At 48.7% G+C, this 17,445-nt stretch overlaps 1 protein-coding gene across 4 annotated transcripts in view; it reads left to right on the forward strand.

Moving 5' to 3' along the window:
• LOC144124448 (PAT complex subunit CCDC47) overlaps nucleotides 1-10,713 on the forward strand; it is an 85,093-nt gene extending 74,380 nt beyond the window's left edge. For all 4 annotated transcript variants that reach the window (XM_077657105.1, XM_077657106.1, XM_077657103.1 and 1 more), the window contains exon 12: nucleotides 9,826-10,713. In XM_077657105.1, the coding sequence (XP_077513231.1) occupies nucleotides 9,826-9,897 (72 nt within the window). In that variant the 3' untranslated portion in view covers nucleotides 9,898-10,713. The remainder of the gene's footprint in view (nucleotides 1-9,825) is intronic.
• Nucleotides 10,714-17,445: the final 6,732 nt, after the last annotated feature.

A 17,445-nucleotide genomic window follows, 5' to 3' on the forward strand; every position in this document is an offset into this window, starting at 1 on the left:
TGGAGGAAAAAAAAACTGCGGAGGGAGCGCGACGCCAAACAGCCAGCCTTCGCAAGCCAAGCGCTCGTGAGCCACTCCCTCCCCCGTTTTTTCGCTCTCCCAGTCAGTATTTTGGTGCTGGTATGTTTTAGTGCACGCGTCTGTGCAGCCCGTGCATGCACGCACCAAGCGGGGCTAGATATCACCGCACGCTATCACGTGGCATGCTCAGGGGGGGGGACTCTCTTCTTGTTAACGAATTTTTACTTCTTATGACTAGGCTTCAACTCTCTCACCGGATGCTCCCTCCTCAGTTTTTTTTCCTCCTTGGTTTTGTGGCTGTCAAAGGCACGGGAGTTGTGGTTCACCGTAGTTGTGGCTGTCGCGTGCTGCCGCCGAGCGTTGTAGTTTTAGCAGTTTTAGCACAATGGGCAAGCACCTTTGTAGCTACACGGCATGGAGTTTACTGTCTAACATGGCAAGCGCGCGGTGGGCAGGAAATTTGACGTGGATGAGAAGTGCGTCCGACAGTGGTGCAGCCAAAAGGATGCATTGAAAAACACGAGCTGCAAAAAGCGCGTTTTCCGAGGCAAGCCGTGCAAGTTTCCCCAACTGGAAAACGAGCTGCTCTGCTAAGCGATGGAAGCGCGGAACAACGGCTACGCGTTAACAGTGGACGTGCTGCGCGACTTATGGGATGAGCGTGCACTGGAGCACAGCACTGGCTCGGAGTCTGAAAACACCGCGAGTGGTGATTGAACATAGATTAAATGCCGCTGATTTCCTGATTGATGTGTTTTTACGTAAAAAAAGTAGTATTTTTTTGCAAATCGCGTGTATCGGCCGCACCCCGAAAATTGGCCCTCAAATCTGGAAAAAAAGTGCGGCTCCGTGCGTTTATACGGTATTTCTATCATCCACGTTTTCCATGTCAGCTTAAAAATGAAATTTCTAGGTTCTAATAGATGAGGACTGTGTAGGATTAAAGCGACTGCCACAAAAACATAGCAAAAGTGTGCACACATGCCCAACTTTGCCCACTTTGTGCGCCCACCCCCTTCGCTCCCCCTTTCTACCAACAGCTGCTTAGGCAGATGGAGAGCCATTGCAGTGCATTTAGGACTTCTTGCACGTGCGAACGATTGAAATGGCCACACAGCCTTGCAAATTCCACAGGAGCACGCTCCGCTTAGTTGAACTAATACAAAAACAAAGAAAAGGCAGGCAGTGCGTACATTTTTTTTTTTGCGCGTTTCCTGGCTACTACATTTCCTGGCTGTTACGTTTTTTTTCCTCTGTCCCACAAAAAACATAACAGCAGCATCTACGATAAGTTCCATAAACGTGACACACAGAACAGTACATCTGTTCAGTGTGTCACGTTTGTGGTTCCATTTTGCCTGCATAGACGACTATAATATTTTTAGGTTCTAGTAAAAAAATCTTTCGAAGAAATAACTCTAGTAATGGAGCGTGAAGCCGTGGCGATGTACTACCCGCGGAATGATGACATCACGACATGCGCGAAGTCTAGGGGCGCGAGGCAAATACCGAATGCGCTCTTTGAGGGGGCTTCACTACCAAGCCCGGGAGCCGCGATGAGAAGCCAACTTTTTAAAGATCTTAAGGCTATAAAGCAAAGCGCGCGGCGCGCAAGGGAAAAGTAAGACTGGCTATGAACGTAGAAGGAGAAAGGAAAGCCAGTAAAACTGCAGTGCGTGCGTTCGTAGCGCTGCAGTCTTCATCGCTGCTGCGGTCCCGCAGCTCATCGTCCTGACATTGTCGTGCAGCGAAATCCCGCACTTCGCAAACAGCCACATCATGACATTGTGTGGAACAGCTGAAAATTTTGCTTTCCTGCAGCTTCCACACCTGTATGACCTGTTGGAAACTTCGAGCTTGCGGCCCGGCGCGCAGTTCTTTTCTTCGGCATAAAGAATGACGGCTGTCTTGAATGTATAGCCATGAACGACCGCCAGTTGCTTACTGGACCCGAAGCACAAATGATGAAGCACTACATACATTAAAAACTTGTGAAACATGGCCAGCAGTAGTGAAATGATTCAGAGCCAAAGAGAAACTTTGCGTGAGTGGCGTCGGCTCTTCCGTCGGCTACCGACACTCCCCGGCACCTCTGTGGTTCTGAGTGGCAGTGCCGCCGCGATTCGAACAGCGGCTCTTCCATCAACTATCGACGTTCCCTTGAGCGCCGAGTGCGCGGTTGAAAGTAAACAAAAAAAAACTTGGACGACGCATATTAAGAGTAGAACGCGAATCCGTTATCGGCCATTGCCGCTTATCAGCAGACGCAATCTGCGGCCACGTGTGGGGAGTGGGCTAATGCCGGTTTGCTGCTTATCAACAGCCACCATCGGCCGTCTTACGCAGGGTGGGGATGCTGGTTCTGCGCGTTGACATAGGAGCTGCTCAAGGCCAGCACCAAGAGCGATGCGATGGAGCCACGCAGCAAAAATGCAACCACGCTGGAGCATGCCTGATATTTCGTTTGTCTCACCCTTATTTATGGTGTGATGCTTTGGTTTTGATCTTAAGTCTACCCGCCCACTGCACATTTTCAAATTTTGAAAAATAGGTCGACTTGCAATTATGTAAATACGGTATGCGTCTCAGTTTCTGGGTCACTAATCACCTCATTTGGCCTAAATACATTTACAGTGTACTAGCTAACACTAATCAAAAGTTGTCTTGCTGGAAATGTCAGTGAGACTTTCTACACTTTCTGTCCGCCTGGTCGCATTCGAAACTGTGATCCTGCTGATACTCGATAACACTTGTGCTATTTTGGATTCACTAAAGCTAGCTTTCACAAGATAGAAATGTGGCTTAGAAGAGCAGCTGGCTTCCTATATAATAGCTTTGGATGAACTCTTATGTGTGAGGACATGTTTTATTGCACAGCCAGAAGTCACACCAACATCATGCGCTCCTCACCACTCCATTTCTTGCCACACTCCGCAGCCATGCTTCACGCAGGCCACATGCACTCTCACATTCCCGTCGCCACCTTGCATGTCCGTTACCCCTTGCACCACTCCATAGTGTTCCCACCTCTGCTATAGTGTCACCTGATGTTGCCACTTACACTGTCCCTCAGAAGTGACAGAATTAAAGCCTGCTTGCCACCATTAACGCAGAGAAACTGTTTCATGACTGATATTTGTCTTTCAGCCTATTAAAGACAGTTCTCACTAGAATAGTGTTTGTTTCATCTGGTTATACCACTAGGCAGGGACAACCCCATTCAGCGTGCGTACAGCAGAACCCCACTCTTGCGTTCTTTCCACGACCCACACGGGAATAGCCTTCGAAATGCACGCACTGGGGCCTCCGCGATCATCAGCTCCGACTGCAAGCAACGGTGCACTTGATCGTTGAGAAACTTCCAGATGTCCTCCACAGATGGCGCCCGAGGCCGTGGCTCATCATCAACTTCTTCCTCCGCCACAAGCTCCCGCTTTTCTTATCGGCATCAGTATCATCAGCTACGGCTTTTTGTGGCTATCAAAGTCACGGGAGTTGTGGTAGCATGTTAGTTCACCGTAGTTGTGGCTTTCATGTGCTGCCACCGAGCGTTGCAATTTTAGCTTAATGGTCAAGCACCTTAATAGTTACATGGCTAGGAGTTTAACACGGCAAGTGTGCGGCGATGAAATTCGACGTAGCTGAGAAGTGCATCTGCCGATGGTGCAACCAAAAGGATGCATTGAGGAACACGAGCTGCAAAAAGCGCGCTTTCTGAGGCAAGCCGTGCAAGTTTCCCCAACTGGAAGAAGAGCTGCTCTGTTATGTGGTGCAAGTGCGGAGCAAGGGATACGCGTTGATAGCAGACATGCTGCGCGACTTCTTGTGGGATGAGCGTGCACCAGAGCAGAGCACCAGCTCGGAGTCTGAAGACTCCACGAGTGACAATTGAACGTAGAATAAATGCTGCTCATTTTGCGATTGGTGTGTTTTTACTCTACGGTATTTTTTTCACGCCTGCTTCACGCGCTTAGTTTGTTTCCCATCCGGTACTTTTTTTTTTCCGCAGTCTCATGAAAAACATAACAGCAGGGTTCTACTGTAATAACCTTTAAAGTATTGTTTCTTTCCTTGAACAATAATTGAATGGAATGATCAAGTTTCAAGTCATCACTGTCAATGTTAGACCAACTCGCTTTAAGAAGAACTTGAAGGAGCCAGGCAATTTGTGTCTTATCAGAGGTTCATCTTAACACAAGTGCCCCTGAAAAAGACATTTAGAAAAGCTATTTACGTCTGCGTATTTTCTGATTTCTGCTTTGCTTCGAGCGATTTGAGGGTGCCCAGCAGGGTAGCCAGCACCTGTCTCTTACCTTGCTCTTTGTGCAGTATAAGCTGTTACCAACTTCACGAGCAGGCACACCATGCACTTTTTATTACGTTTCAAGCAAAGTGCGCAGTGCGTACATCTGGCTATCTGTGCGTCATGATAATGCCTGTTGCAACACTGCGTCACTTGAAAATGCGACCCCTGAGCTTGTTAGCCTCAAGTCCACAAGCAGGTGCACTTTTAGTGCAAAGGCCCTCATACGCTCAAACATCGGCCAAGAATCTTGTCACTGTACATACACACGTTCTTTTGATCTTGTGCTGTTGTGTAGCAACCCGATTTACAGCCCGGTTTACTTGGGCAAGCTCGGAGGAGCATCGTGCCAGCTGCGCGAGAGGTTCCTTGGGAAGAACAACAGGGGTCGCACAGTATACCTACGGGTGGCTCTGATGAGAACAGCCAGTGCTGTGGCGCATCGCGTAACCACTATGCTGGTAATGGTATGCGGACTTGCCGCCATCTATGACCAATTCTGCACATATGGGCTTTAACCCACTAAAGATATCACCTCATACCCTTAAGGCAGAGCTTACATGTCCCCTCAAGTTGAAGACTGAACACCTGCTTTCGCACGTCTGCTTTCACATGATAGGTGTAGTGTTAAGAGACAGGATAAAGGAAGAGTGGGTAAGGGACCAAGCATGGGTTAATGACATGCTAGTCAAAATCAAGAGGAAGAAATGGGCTTGGGCAGGGCACGTAATGTCAAGGCAAGATAACAGATGATCCTTAGGGGTAACTGATTGGATTCCAAGAGAAGGCAAGCGTAGCAGGGGGCGGTAGAAAGGTAGGTTGGTTAGCCTCAGCGTAGTCGCACAGCTTCTTACAAGCATATTGTACTCTGGGCAAGTAATCTTGCTCCAACCAAACCTTAAAAGATTTGACGTCATCATAATCATCAGCTTGACTATGCCCACTGCAGGGCAAAGGCCTCTCCCATGTCTCTTCAATTAACCCTGTCCTTTGCCAGCTGCAGCCACAAATTTCTTAATCTCATCTGATTACCTAACTTTCTGCCTTCCCCTGCTACACTTGCCTTCTCTTGGAATCCACTCTGTTACCCTTAAGGACCAGCAGTTATCTTAGCGACTTAGCAGGGCAATTCATGCTGGCTTTTCTTTTAGACCAACAAAGTGCGAAATGTACAAGAAAACGATACAGTTGTATGACAAAGGCGATTATGAAGCAATAAATGAGGGCCTTTGCACATTTTTTCCCACATTTCAGACAACTTTCCACCACCATAATGTTGACGCCAATTGGACACATTTTAAAAAAAAGCTGAAGGAATTAACCGATAAATTTGTACCTAAAGTAAGTTTCAGAGCCAGTCGTCACAAACCATGGGTTACGAAAACATTAAAAAGGCTTGAAAATAAAAAGAAACGTCTGTTCCGGGTTGCAAAGGTTAGAGATCAACCAAAAGCATGGGAGAAATATTATGAAGCAGATAAATGCTATCTTTCTACTCTACATCAAGCAAAGCACTCTTTTTACCACTTAGAATTGCCCAAGCTACTAAAAACTAATACCAAACAGTTTTGGAAAACACTGAAAGACGACGAACCGCGAGAAATCGTACTCACCAGTGACCTGAATGAAAGGATTACGGACGTAGACTGTGCGAACTTGTTCAACACCACGTTCGCTACTGTCTTTTCTGATGAAGGGACCGCACCCCCATGTTTACCTTTGCTTGACTTTCATTGTGACATGCCAGCGATAAATTTTTGTGAAAATGGAATTTCGTCCATAATAGAAAATATTAAATTATCATCTTCTGCTGGAATGGACGAAATTAATACCAAAATCTTGAAAAACACCAAACACAACGTCTCACTTTATCTCACCCTAATTTTTTCACAGTCACTTTCTTCAGGAGTCATTCCAGACGACTGGAGGACAGGGAAGGTTGTTCCTGTTTTCAAGTCAGGTAGCAGAAATTCCCCACTAAATTACCGCTCTATCTCTCTAACAAGCGTCCCCTGTAAAATCATGGAGCATGTGATCTACTCCCACTTAATAAATTTCCTTGACAGTAATCACTTTTTCCATCCTTCACAACATGGCTTCCGAAAGGGGTTTTCATGTGAAACACAGCTTGCAGTTTTTCTACATCACATCCACACTAACCTGGATAGTAACATACAGACTGACGCGATCTTTCTTGATTATGCTAAAGCGTTTGATAAAGTGCCTCACCAACGATTACTTGCGAAACTCTCCCTGTTAAATTTACATCCTACTGTCTTAACATGGATTGCAGAATTTCTTACTAATCGATCGCAGTACGTTGTTATAAATAATCGCCTATCCACACCGGTTCCAGTAACGTCAGGCATCCCCCAAGGATCTGTTCTTGGCCCGCTCCTATTCTTAATCTATATCAACGACTTACCCTTGCATGTATCCTGTAATATGCGCATGTTCGCGGATGACTGTGTTATCTACCGCACCGTACTTAACACTTCGGATCAGATAACCCTACAAAGTGACCTTACTAATATTTCAGAATGGTGTACCACTTGGTTAATGACACTAAACGTTAACAAATGCAAAAGCATGTCGTTCACCCGCAGCCATAACCCTCGGACGTTTGCGTACACAATTAATAATGTCACTCTTGAATCAACTGACACTTTTAAGTACCTCGGTGTCACTGTATCAGACGACCTCAACTGGCGTACGCATGTGCATACCATCATTTCAGCTTCTAACAAAACATTGTTTCCTAAAACGTCATTTGCGGAAAGCCCCAAATCACGTAAAATTACTTGCCTACACATCACTTGTACGACCGAAACTAGAATATGCCTCAGCAGTCTGGAATCCGCATCAAGCATATCTCATCGACGCTCTTGAAGCGGTACAAAACCGTGCCGCTCGATTCATCCATTCGTCGTACTCATATGACGTAAGCGTCACGTCACTGAAATCACTATCTGGGCTTCCGGACCTCGTTTTACGTCGGCGCATTGCTTCCCTCTGTCTTTACCACACATGCTTTTACAGTCCTATCCTTCATCAAGCACCATATATCACGCCCGCAGCACGCATATCATACCGGAGGAGCCACTCGCTGCAAGTTTCACGACCACGCTCACGAACATCAACATTTTTAGCCTCGTTTTTTCTTCTCATGGCGGCAGACTGGACGGCCTCCCCGCTGCCATTGTCGACATAATCTGCCCATCCGTATTTTTACATGTTACTGACCATCTCCAATTACATTGTACATGATTTTTCCTTATATGTGTTGTTTGTATTTACATACGTGTATGTTGGTCTACATATATAGGCTTTGATATGTCTAAATACATGTGTGAATATACTTGAATATGTATACTATGTGTGTGTATATATATATGCGTGCTTGAACTTGAACGTTACTTGAACTAGTGTTAATCCAAATCTTGTACCCACCCCTTATGTAATACCCCTGAAATCGGGGGTCTTTAAGGAAAATAAACTGAATCACAAGTTACTTAGGTATTCTCCATTAAGCCTTATCCCCAACTGTTCCCAGTTCAGGCCTCGGAACACCTCCTGTAGACGGGCGGGCGGTGAATAGCAATGGCGAGATCGTGTCTCCCTGCCTGACGCCTTTCCTTATTGGAATTTTATTGCTGGTTTTATAGAGGACTGTGGTAGCTGTCCAATGGTTGTAGATATCTTCCAGTATTTTCACATAAGGTTCTTCTACACCCCGATTCCGCAATGCCTGCATAACTGCTGAGGCTTCCACTGAATCAGATTCTTTCTCGTAATCTTTGAAGTCTATATATAGGGGTTGGTTATATATTTTGCGCATTTCTCTATTACCTGATTGATAGTGTGAATATGGTCTATATTGTCGAGTATCCTTTATGTAAGCCTGCCTGATCATTTGGTGCATTGAAGTCTGATGTTGTTCTGATTCTATTTGTGATTTTCTTAGCAAATGCCTTTTAGGCAATGGATAGTAAGCTAATCGGTCTATAATTTTTCAAGTCCTCGAAGATGGGGCAGCGTGGTCCCTCAAGCAGACAACAGTGGTGTTTCCTATGAGAGTGACGACAAAGTCTGTGTCACGGTCTTTGTCAGCTCACAGTAATTGCTAGATGAGGTCCAGGCCACGGAGTTCAGAGTGACCCACTCCTGGGGTGAACACGCGAGTTCGTGGCTGCGCTCTTTGAAGTATCCGTGCTTTCCGCTCAGCCACATATAGAAACTAAGTAGTTTGTGTACAGAAGGTCCTCAAGGGGGTGCTTTGCGTCGTCTGTCGCCCTGTTTTGGCATGCGGCTGGGAGAGAAGCGAAGGCACTCCAAAGAGCATAGCCACATACTTGCGTGTTCACCCTGTACCTCTCGCAATGAACAGCCGTCAGTGGCCGTTGCAGCAGGAAGCCAGTAGGCACGAGGCAGACTTCAAGCACTAGAACAGGAATGGTACAGATTAGCATTGGCAGTTCGTGGCTGCAAATCTTTGCCTTGGCTTTGCCTTCCTTGGGCACCAATCCAAGGAAGAACAACACTTGCAATGAGCTTCAATTACATGACCACAGCTAAAGCAGCTCATATTGAGTTTAACGGCTCTCACTCTATAAATAGGGCAAATTTATCGCCATTCTTTTTGTAATAGGCAAGGCAAGACGAAGCAAAAGCTGTGTGCACCATTTATATACTGAAGAAAGCAGTAACAGTGCCGAATTCACCATGAAGGGAGGGGCCACTTCAGAGTGCACTTCTGTGTTGGCTATGCTACCTCCTTGAGTACTCAAAAGCTGCATACGCTCAACTCTTTCTGCTGTAGACATGCAACTCCTAGTGTTTAGAAAATACAGGAGACTACCGTTCCTGCCCCACACCTCATTGCTAAGTTTGTACTACCGAGGACTTCTGCTATTGCACAGCTTCTGGTCTCCACTGTGTTGGCAAAGTGCCACTGCTGCACTAATGTTGATTGGATGTTTTCTCATGGCTCGAAGACATCCATTTACTCTCGTGGCACTTCTTGAAGCACCACGGTGTTTGTGCAGAGACGCGTGTGCTCACCGTGGGCAGGCGACGAGGGATGCAAAGACACCCTGAGATTTGTGCACTGTCCTGATTGGTTCAGGAGGCCTGTAACATGCATAGTGCTGAAAGTTAGGGTTGAGATGTGCAATTGTTAGTTTTGAGGAGGCCTAGCAACATCCAGCGAGTGGTGTACTGCCGCTGTCTGACAAAAGGCACATCACTGCAGAAAGCGCGCCATTAGTGTTGGCATTCTTGCTTCTAGGTTACAGATAACCCTATATACTACTACATGTTATATATCGAACTACTTTGCGACCGCCTTCGAGTTGTGTATATCCAGAATTCACTGTATATACATCACATAATGAATCTTTTGTGTCTCAGCTCCCTTACTGAAAGTTGTATCGGCAGCCATTGCTCAGACTCCTTCCTGCCTCCAGTTTTCCTCAGCCATGTTTTCCACTCTTCTCTTTCAGGAGCGGGAACACCGCCGAGAGCTCAAGCGCCGCACGCCCAAGATGAAGCAGCTGAAGGTGAAGACACTGTGATTGATCTTTGAAAGGGGCAGTCCCCTCACCATTTTGGGCTGGGGTCCTTGTGGCGGCCGTCCAGTGCAGTGGCAGCCGATTAAAGGACACACTGTGTGGGCAGGCGATGCTTTGAAAGGACTGTGGAGCTGTGGTGCAAGCCGGAAACTGGTGGCACACAGATGCCAGAAGAATGTCCCTCTCCTTGGATAGATATTCGTGGTGCCTGTGCATCAAAGTGAATGTGTGGATGTTACAAACATATTTGAATCAGTCAATTTTACTGTGGCCATTTTTGCTACCATACAGGAGTTCCTTCGGGTACTGTAGTTCGTGTAAAGGAAAAAACCCTCAGACGTACAATATGTACTGCACTGCTGGTCTTGATGATCTCATCTTGACAAATGACACGGAAGTGGTTGGAACACTGCAGTGATTCCCACTAGTGCGACACTTTGATCACAAGAGGGCACATTGCAGGGCCACATACATTGACAAGCATCCAGCTGGCCTTGGCCGCTGTGAGCCAATTCTGTCCACAGCATGTACTGTGAATTACAACTAGCCACTCTGGTGTTGCATGCTGTGAGTGGCGTAAAGAGTGGCTGTAACGTCATTGAACATTTTCCTCATGCCACGTTCCCTTTGGGCCAACCCTTCGAGTTCTACAGGTTTTTTAAACTCGATTTTCCGCAAACATTGACACCACCACATGTGGTATAAAGCTGACACATGGCGCCTAGACCCTTAGTGTCTGGTAGGTGGTTACGTCTTCCAGTTACCTTCTGCAGATCACCTTGTGGGATAAATAAACTGTGGTCATGGTTTTTTTTTTCACTTGCTGTCCTGTCTAGTTGAAATCGCAGCTTCATAGTTTTGGAGCTGTGTGTGCTTTTGACATGCATTTAACAAGCTGCAAAAGGTCTTGGCTGCTCTTGGGTAGAGTGTCAGAGTCCTTCAATAGCACTTAAGCGGTCATGAAACTTCTCTGTAACTGTACGGGAGAGTTTGGGCAATGTGGCTGCATGGTGGCGCTGGCATCAATAGACTCTGAGAACTTCAGAACGGGTTCAGAACTGGTAGGCACTTAGATGATAGAGCCTGTTCATGCTTACCCATATGCATAGAAATAGCTAGGGTGGAAAACAGACCTCTGTATTTAGCCCCCTGGACATAAGCAATGCAAACTGGGAATTACTGTGGAGCATTGTCAAAGATGAAAGTATGAGTCATGAGATTATTGAGATAATATAGTTGAAATTGCATGGGAAAGGATTAGAAGTACAACTGTCTAGGTACGCAAAAGATTAAGGCAAAGTTGTCCTCTGTCGCCACTGCTGTTCATGGCATATGACAAATATGGAAAAAAGGCTACAAGAAGTTAATCTAGGTCATAATTTATTATATAGATAAGGTGGAACGGTCTTAGTGCAGTGGCTCCCCAGTTTAACTTCTGTGGATAATATTGTACCATTAGATAGCCTGGAAGATTTGCAGACTCTGCTTAATTCTTGTGGAGACTAAAACTCTCTGGACTTCTTTTAGCTTGACTAAGTCAGGTCTGATGGTTTTCAACGGTTCCACCATTGAAGGACTATGGTTCCACTGTACAGGTGCTTTGTGGCAGACTAAAACTTGTTATGGACAGTAATGGTATACAGGTAGAGCATTTGCCTTGCATACAAGAGGACCGGGGTTCGAATCCCGGTGTCGCGCAATTCTCCACTGGGTTTTAAAAAAATATCCGTGCGTCGATGGAATTGCATACCCACGCGTGGGGTGCGGACTGACCTCGGTGATCAGTACAGACTATGCACTCCCTCACCAGAGCAGGATTTGGCTACCCTGGTGGAGTACTTGGCCATAACCTCCTGCCTCTCCATGGAGCTGCAGTGTTTTCCTGCCGGCTCTCCAAACGGGCCCATTCACTTCAAATGGATCACCACCAGCCCTCTTGGCCAGTTGAATACTTGTCGGCGTGCAAATAAACATGATGGCCATGCTGTCGGCGTTACAACCGCTTGGCAGCGGACGCAGCGGACCGAGCACACGCTCATTTTCTGCTTGTTTCGCAGGCGCACGTGAACACATACGCCTCATATCAAGTGCAAGCCAGCGGGAAACAAAACAGCTGATACTGACGAGCTGGTGCGACTGTGCTGGACGCCAGAGACGCCCCCTACGTCTGACCACGTGACCATCGTCTTCACCCGAGGCTGTGAAAAGGACGACGCAGCGGCTTCGAGAGACACTTGGCAGCAGACGCAGCGGACCGAGCACACGCTCATTTTCTGCTTGTTTCGCAGGCGCACGTGAACACATACGCCTCATATCAAGTGCAAGCCAGCGGGAAACAAAACAGCTGATACTGACGAGCTGGTGCGACTGTGCTGGACGCCGGAGACGCCCCCTACGTCTGACCACGTGACCATCGTCTTCACCCGAGGCTGTGAAAAGGACGACGCAGCGGCTTCGAGAGACACTTGGCAGCAGACGCAGCGGACCGAGCACACGCTCATTTTCTGCTTGTTTCGCAGGCGCACGTGAGCACATACGCCTCATATCAAGTGCAAGCCAGCGGGAAACAAAACAGCTGATACTGACGAGCTGGTGCGACTGAGCTGGACGCCGGAGACGCCCCCTACGTCTGACCACGTGACCATCGTCTTCACCCGAGGCTGTGAAAAGGACGACGCAGCGGCTTCGAGAGACACTTGGCAGCAGACGCAGCGGACCGAACACACGCTCATTTTCTGCTTGTTTCGCAGGCGCACGTGAACACATACGCCTCATATCAAGTGCAAGCCAGCGGGAAACAAAACAGCTGATACTGACGAGCTGGTGCGACTGTGCTGGACGCCGGAGACGCCCCCTACGTCTGACCACGTGACCATCGTCTTCACCCGAGGCTGTGAAAAGGACGACGCAGCGGCTTCGAGAGACACTTGGCAGCAGACGCAGCGGACCGAGCACACGCTCATTTTCTGCTTGTTTCGCAGGCGCACGTGAACACATACGCCTCATATCAAGTGCAAGCCAGCGGGAAACAAAACAGCTGATACTGACGAGCTGGTGCGACTGAGCTGGACGCCGGAGACGCCCCCTACGTCTGACCACGTGACCATCGTCTTCACCCGAGGCTGTGAAAAGGATGACGCAGCGGCTTCGAGAGACACTTGGCAGCAGACGCAGCGGACCGAGCACACGCTCATTTTCTGCTTGTTTCGCAGGCGCACGTGAACACATACGCCTCATATCAAGTGCAAGCCAGCGGGAAACAAAACAGCTGATACTGATGAGCTGGTGCGACTGTGCTGGACGCCGGAGACGCCCCCTACGTCTGACCACGTGACCATCGTCTTCACCCGAGGCTGTGAAAAGGACGACGCAGCGGCTTCGAGAGAACTTGGCAGCAGACGCAGCGGACCGAGCACACGCTCATTTTCTGCTTGTTTCGCAGGCGCACGTGAACACATACGCCTCATATCAAGTGCAAGCCAGCGGGAAACAAAACAGCTGATACTGACGAGCTGGTGCGACTGTGCTGGACGCCGGAGACGCCCCCTACGTCTGACCACGTGACCATCGTCTTCACCCGAGGCTGTGAAAAGGACGACGCAGCGGCTTCGAGAGACACTTGGCAGCAGACGCAGCGGACCGAGCACACGCTCATTTTCTGCTTGTTTCGCAGGCGCATGTGAACACATACGCCTCATATCAAGTGCAAGCCAGCGGGAAACAAAACAGCTGATACTGACGAGCTGGTGCGACTGTGCTGGACGCCGGAGACGCCCCCTACGTCTGACCACGTGACCATCGTCTTCACCCGAGGCTGTGAAAAGGACGACGCAGCGGCTTCGAGAGACACTTGGCAGCAGACGCAGCGGACCGAGCACACGCTCATTTTCTGCTTGTTTCGCAGGCGCACGTGAACACATACGCCTCATATCAAGTGCAAGCCAGCGGCAAACAAAACAGCTGATACTGACGAGCTGGTGCGACTGTGCTGGACGCCGGAGACGCCCCCTACGTCTGACCACGTGACCATCGTCTTCACCCGAGGCTGTGAAAAGGACAACGCAGCGGCTTCGATAGACACTTGGCAGCAGACGCAGCGGACCGAGCACACGCTCATTTTCTGCTTGTTTCGCAGGCGCACGTGAACACATACGCCTCGTATCAAGTGCAAGCCAGCGGGAAACAAAACAGCTGATACTGACGAACTGGTGCGACTGTGCTGGACGCCGGAGACGCCCCCTACGTCTGACCACGTGACCATCGTCTTCACCCGAGGCTGTGAAAAGGACGACGCAGCGGCTTCGAGAGACACTTGGCAGCAGACGCAGCGGACCGAGCACACGCTCATTTTCTGCTTGTTTCGCAGGCGCACGTGAACACATACGCCTCATATCAAGTGCAAGCCAGCGGGAAACAAAACAGCTGATACTGACGAGCTGGTGCGACTGTGCTGGACGCCGGAGACGCCCCCTACGTCTGACCACGTGACCATCGTCTTCACCCGAGGCTGTGAAAAGGACGACGCAGCGGCTTCGAGAGACACTTGGCAGCAGACGCAGCGGACCGAGCACACGCTCATTTTCTGCTTGTTTCGCAGGCGCACGTGAACACATACGCCTCATATCAAGTGCAAGCCAGCGGGAAACAAAACAGCTGATACTGACGAGCTGGTGCGACTGTGCTGGACGCCGGAGACGCCCCCTACGTCTGACCACGTGACCATCGTCTTCACCCGAGGCTGTGAAAAGGACGACGCAGTGGCTTCGAGAGACACTTGGCAGCGGACGCAGCGGACCGAGCACACGCTCATTTTCTGCTTGTTTCGCAGGTTGGAATTCTCGCAACTTTGTTGCATTACTATTTCTAAGTCTTTCCCGTTGCTTCTGCTGCCAGTTGCTATTGCCAGTTGCTATTACCTATGACCAGTGTAAACGTGTTTGTTATTCATCATGGGAACTGAGATTGCTGATTTCAAGCGTGAAATGCGCAAAGAAATAAGGGAACTGAAGGCTAGTCTAGAGCACATGAACAAAGATGTCGAGGACTTTCGTAGAGACTGTGCTGATCTGAAAAAAGAGAATGCCGCTCTGAAAGTGACAAATGAGGAGCTGATCAAAGAACTTGAACAACTAAAAAAGATGGCAAATGAAAACTCGGTGCGGATCACCGCACAGGATCAGTACTCGAGGAAAAAAAACCTTGAGATTGAAGGCATTCCTGAGAACAAAAACGAAAATTTGATTGATGTTCTTGGCAGGCTTGGTGACGCACTTGGCGAATCTATAACGCAAGAAGATGTTGAAATCTGCCACCGGGTGCCTGTGCGAAGCACTGCCGCTGACCAGAAAGACGGCGACGACGATACTGTCGAAGAAAGGCCGCAGCAAAACACGAATAGAAACAACAACATTGTAGTAGCATTCAACAACCGCGCTAAGCGCGATGCCATTCTTCAGAAAGCACGGAGAATTCGGTTCGGTGCAGATGAACTAGGTTTCTCAGAGAAACAGTCTGTCTTTGTTAATGAGCATCTGTGCCCAAAAATGAAAAAGTTGCTTGGGATGACAATTGGCAGGAAACGGGAGGTGGGCTGGCGTTACGCATGGGTAAAGAACGGCAGGGTTTACGCACGGAAAACGGAAACGTCCCGAGTTATCCGAATTGATTGTGAGTCCGACCTGGATAAGATGCGCAGCACAACCGCCTCTCCCAATGCAACCGCCTCTCCCTGAGTGCCTACGGCCTGCTCTTTTTGTACTTGTCTGATTATTTTTGACGGCTGCTCCTAACGATGTTACCTGTCCTTCTGGCAACAGTTATATCAGTGTTCTGCATTGCAACGCCCAAAGTGCGCGAAAGAAAAACGACGAACTGGTTATTTTTCTTGCCGAATTCCGTTTCAAGTTTCAAGTTATTATGGTTACCGAAACGTGGTATTCTTCTACAGCTGATGTTTTGAATCTCCCGGGATACGAGAGTTTTTTTCTGAATAGGTCCCACCGACGTGGTGGCGGTGTACTACAGCTGGTATCAAAACAGTTCGCATGTGCTGTACCATCGGGGACAAAATTTTGCGGGACGCCGGAGCGCCGTTCCGAAGCTGCCTCTGGGACACTAGACGGCGCGGTGCGTGCGTCGAGGCTGCGCTGTGCCATGACTAGGCGCATGCGCGTCCTATATGCGTCCGCTTGCCTTCCTTGGCAATTCGCTTTGCGTGGAGCGCTGCTTGTTCCGCGCTTGGGCGCCGGTAGTCGCTTTTCACCGGGCTTTCCAATGCTCGCGCTGCTCGAGCCATGCGGCTGCCGTGCTCCGCGCGCAGCCAGTCGACAGTGATAACAGATCGCGTCGGCGGGGCCCACCGCATCTAAATCGCGTTTTTTAGGAAAACAAGTGGAGCACGGACAGTTGTTTTCTTTGGCTAATCATTTCTAGTTTCTTGCATGCGAACAAGGCCGTGTTTCTGCAAACTGCCCGTTGCGATTTATACGTCTTCTCGACGAAGAAACTCGGCCCGTGTGCTTCAACTGCGAGCTTTAGCGTGCATCGCAACCCATTCATACTATCGTGCCGACAGACTCAAATCGAAAAAGAGAGAAAGAATCCTTAAGCAACGCATTTCTTGTCACGAAATATGAAACTGAGAGCAAGAAACAACCACGATCCAGGCATAACTGGCAAGGGACAATTCCTAGCACTAGGAGAAATCACCATTAGCAGCGATAACGCTTGCCAAACGACGTGACATGTATTGATACAGAGAACGGAGCACATCTGTGTCGGCGCGAAGCCCTTTGATGGTTTCCCCCTGTGTGTATGCCCTGGCGTTCCCAAAGTGGGAGCTCAATAGATTAGCTTCTATTAGGCCCCACACATTTTCAGTAAGGTTTCTGTCGGCTCGCTTTGGAGGCCATGGAAGCTGCCGCACCCCTGCGAGAGTCGGAAAAGGTGCTCACTCTTCGAGATGTGAGTACGGGACTCCTATTGTGTTGAATCAAGTAGAATCCGTCCGGGAATGGTCCAATAAGGACGTATGACATGAACACGTTCTCGATGATGCCGACGTAAAACTTCTCGATGAAAGGCCCGTGAATTCTCACCAGAGGCCCGGCCCTGTTCCTAGATATCGCGCCCCACACAGTGACTAAAAAGCAAGTGCCAGCTGTCGAACACGTTTTGCGCGTGGAAGCTCCTGGTCCCGCCACTGATTTCGGTCATTACTCAAGCACTACTACAAAAACAAAAAAAGCTGAAATAATACACTAGCAAGTATGACAGTGCTCTTTACGCCTTCGGTCGCCGACGTACTGACGCACACGCGCTTGCCTAGGTTGATCACAGATAAAGGAGATAGCGGGAGCACTGTTTCCGCAGAACGCCTCTATTTTCTGCTTAGTCATCGATGTTACTCGGTTTATGAATGACTAGTGGTATCGAGGAAAAGCTATATATAACTTCATCCCAAATTCTTCCTGATGCAAAATGCCTCCGAGGGTGCCGATCGACGACAGGAGACTAATTGCGCGCCTGTTCGTGGAAGGGGTTCCCCAGAGG

Source organism: Amblyomma americanum, chromosome 3 (assembly GCF_052857255.1).
Source record: "Amblyomma americanum isolate KBUSLIRL-KWMA chromosome 3, ASM5285725v1, whole genome shotgun sequence".
Classification (NCBI taxonomy): domain Eukaryota; kingdom Metazoa; phylum Arthropoda; class Arachnida; order Ixodida; family Ixodidae; genus Amblyomma; species Amblyomma americanum.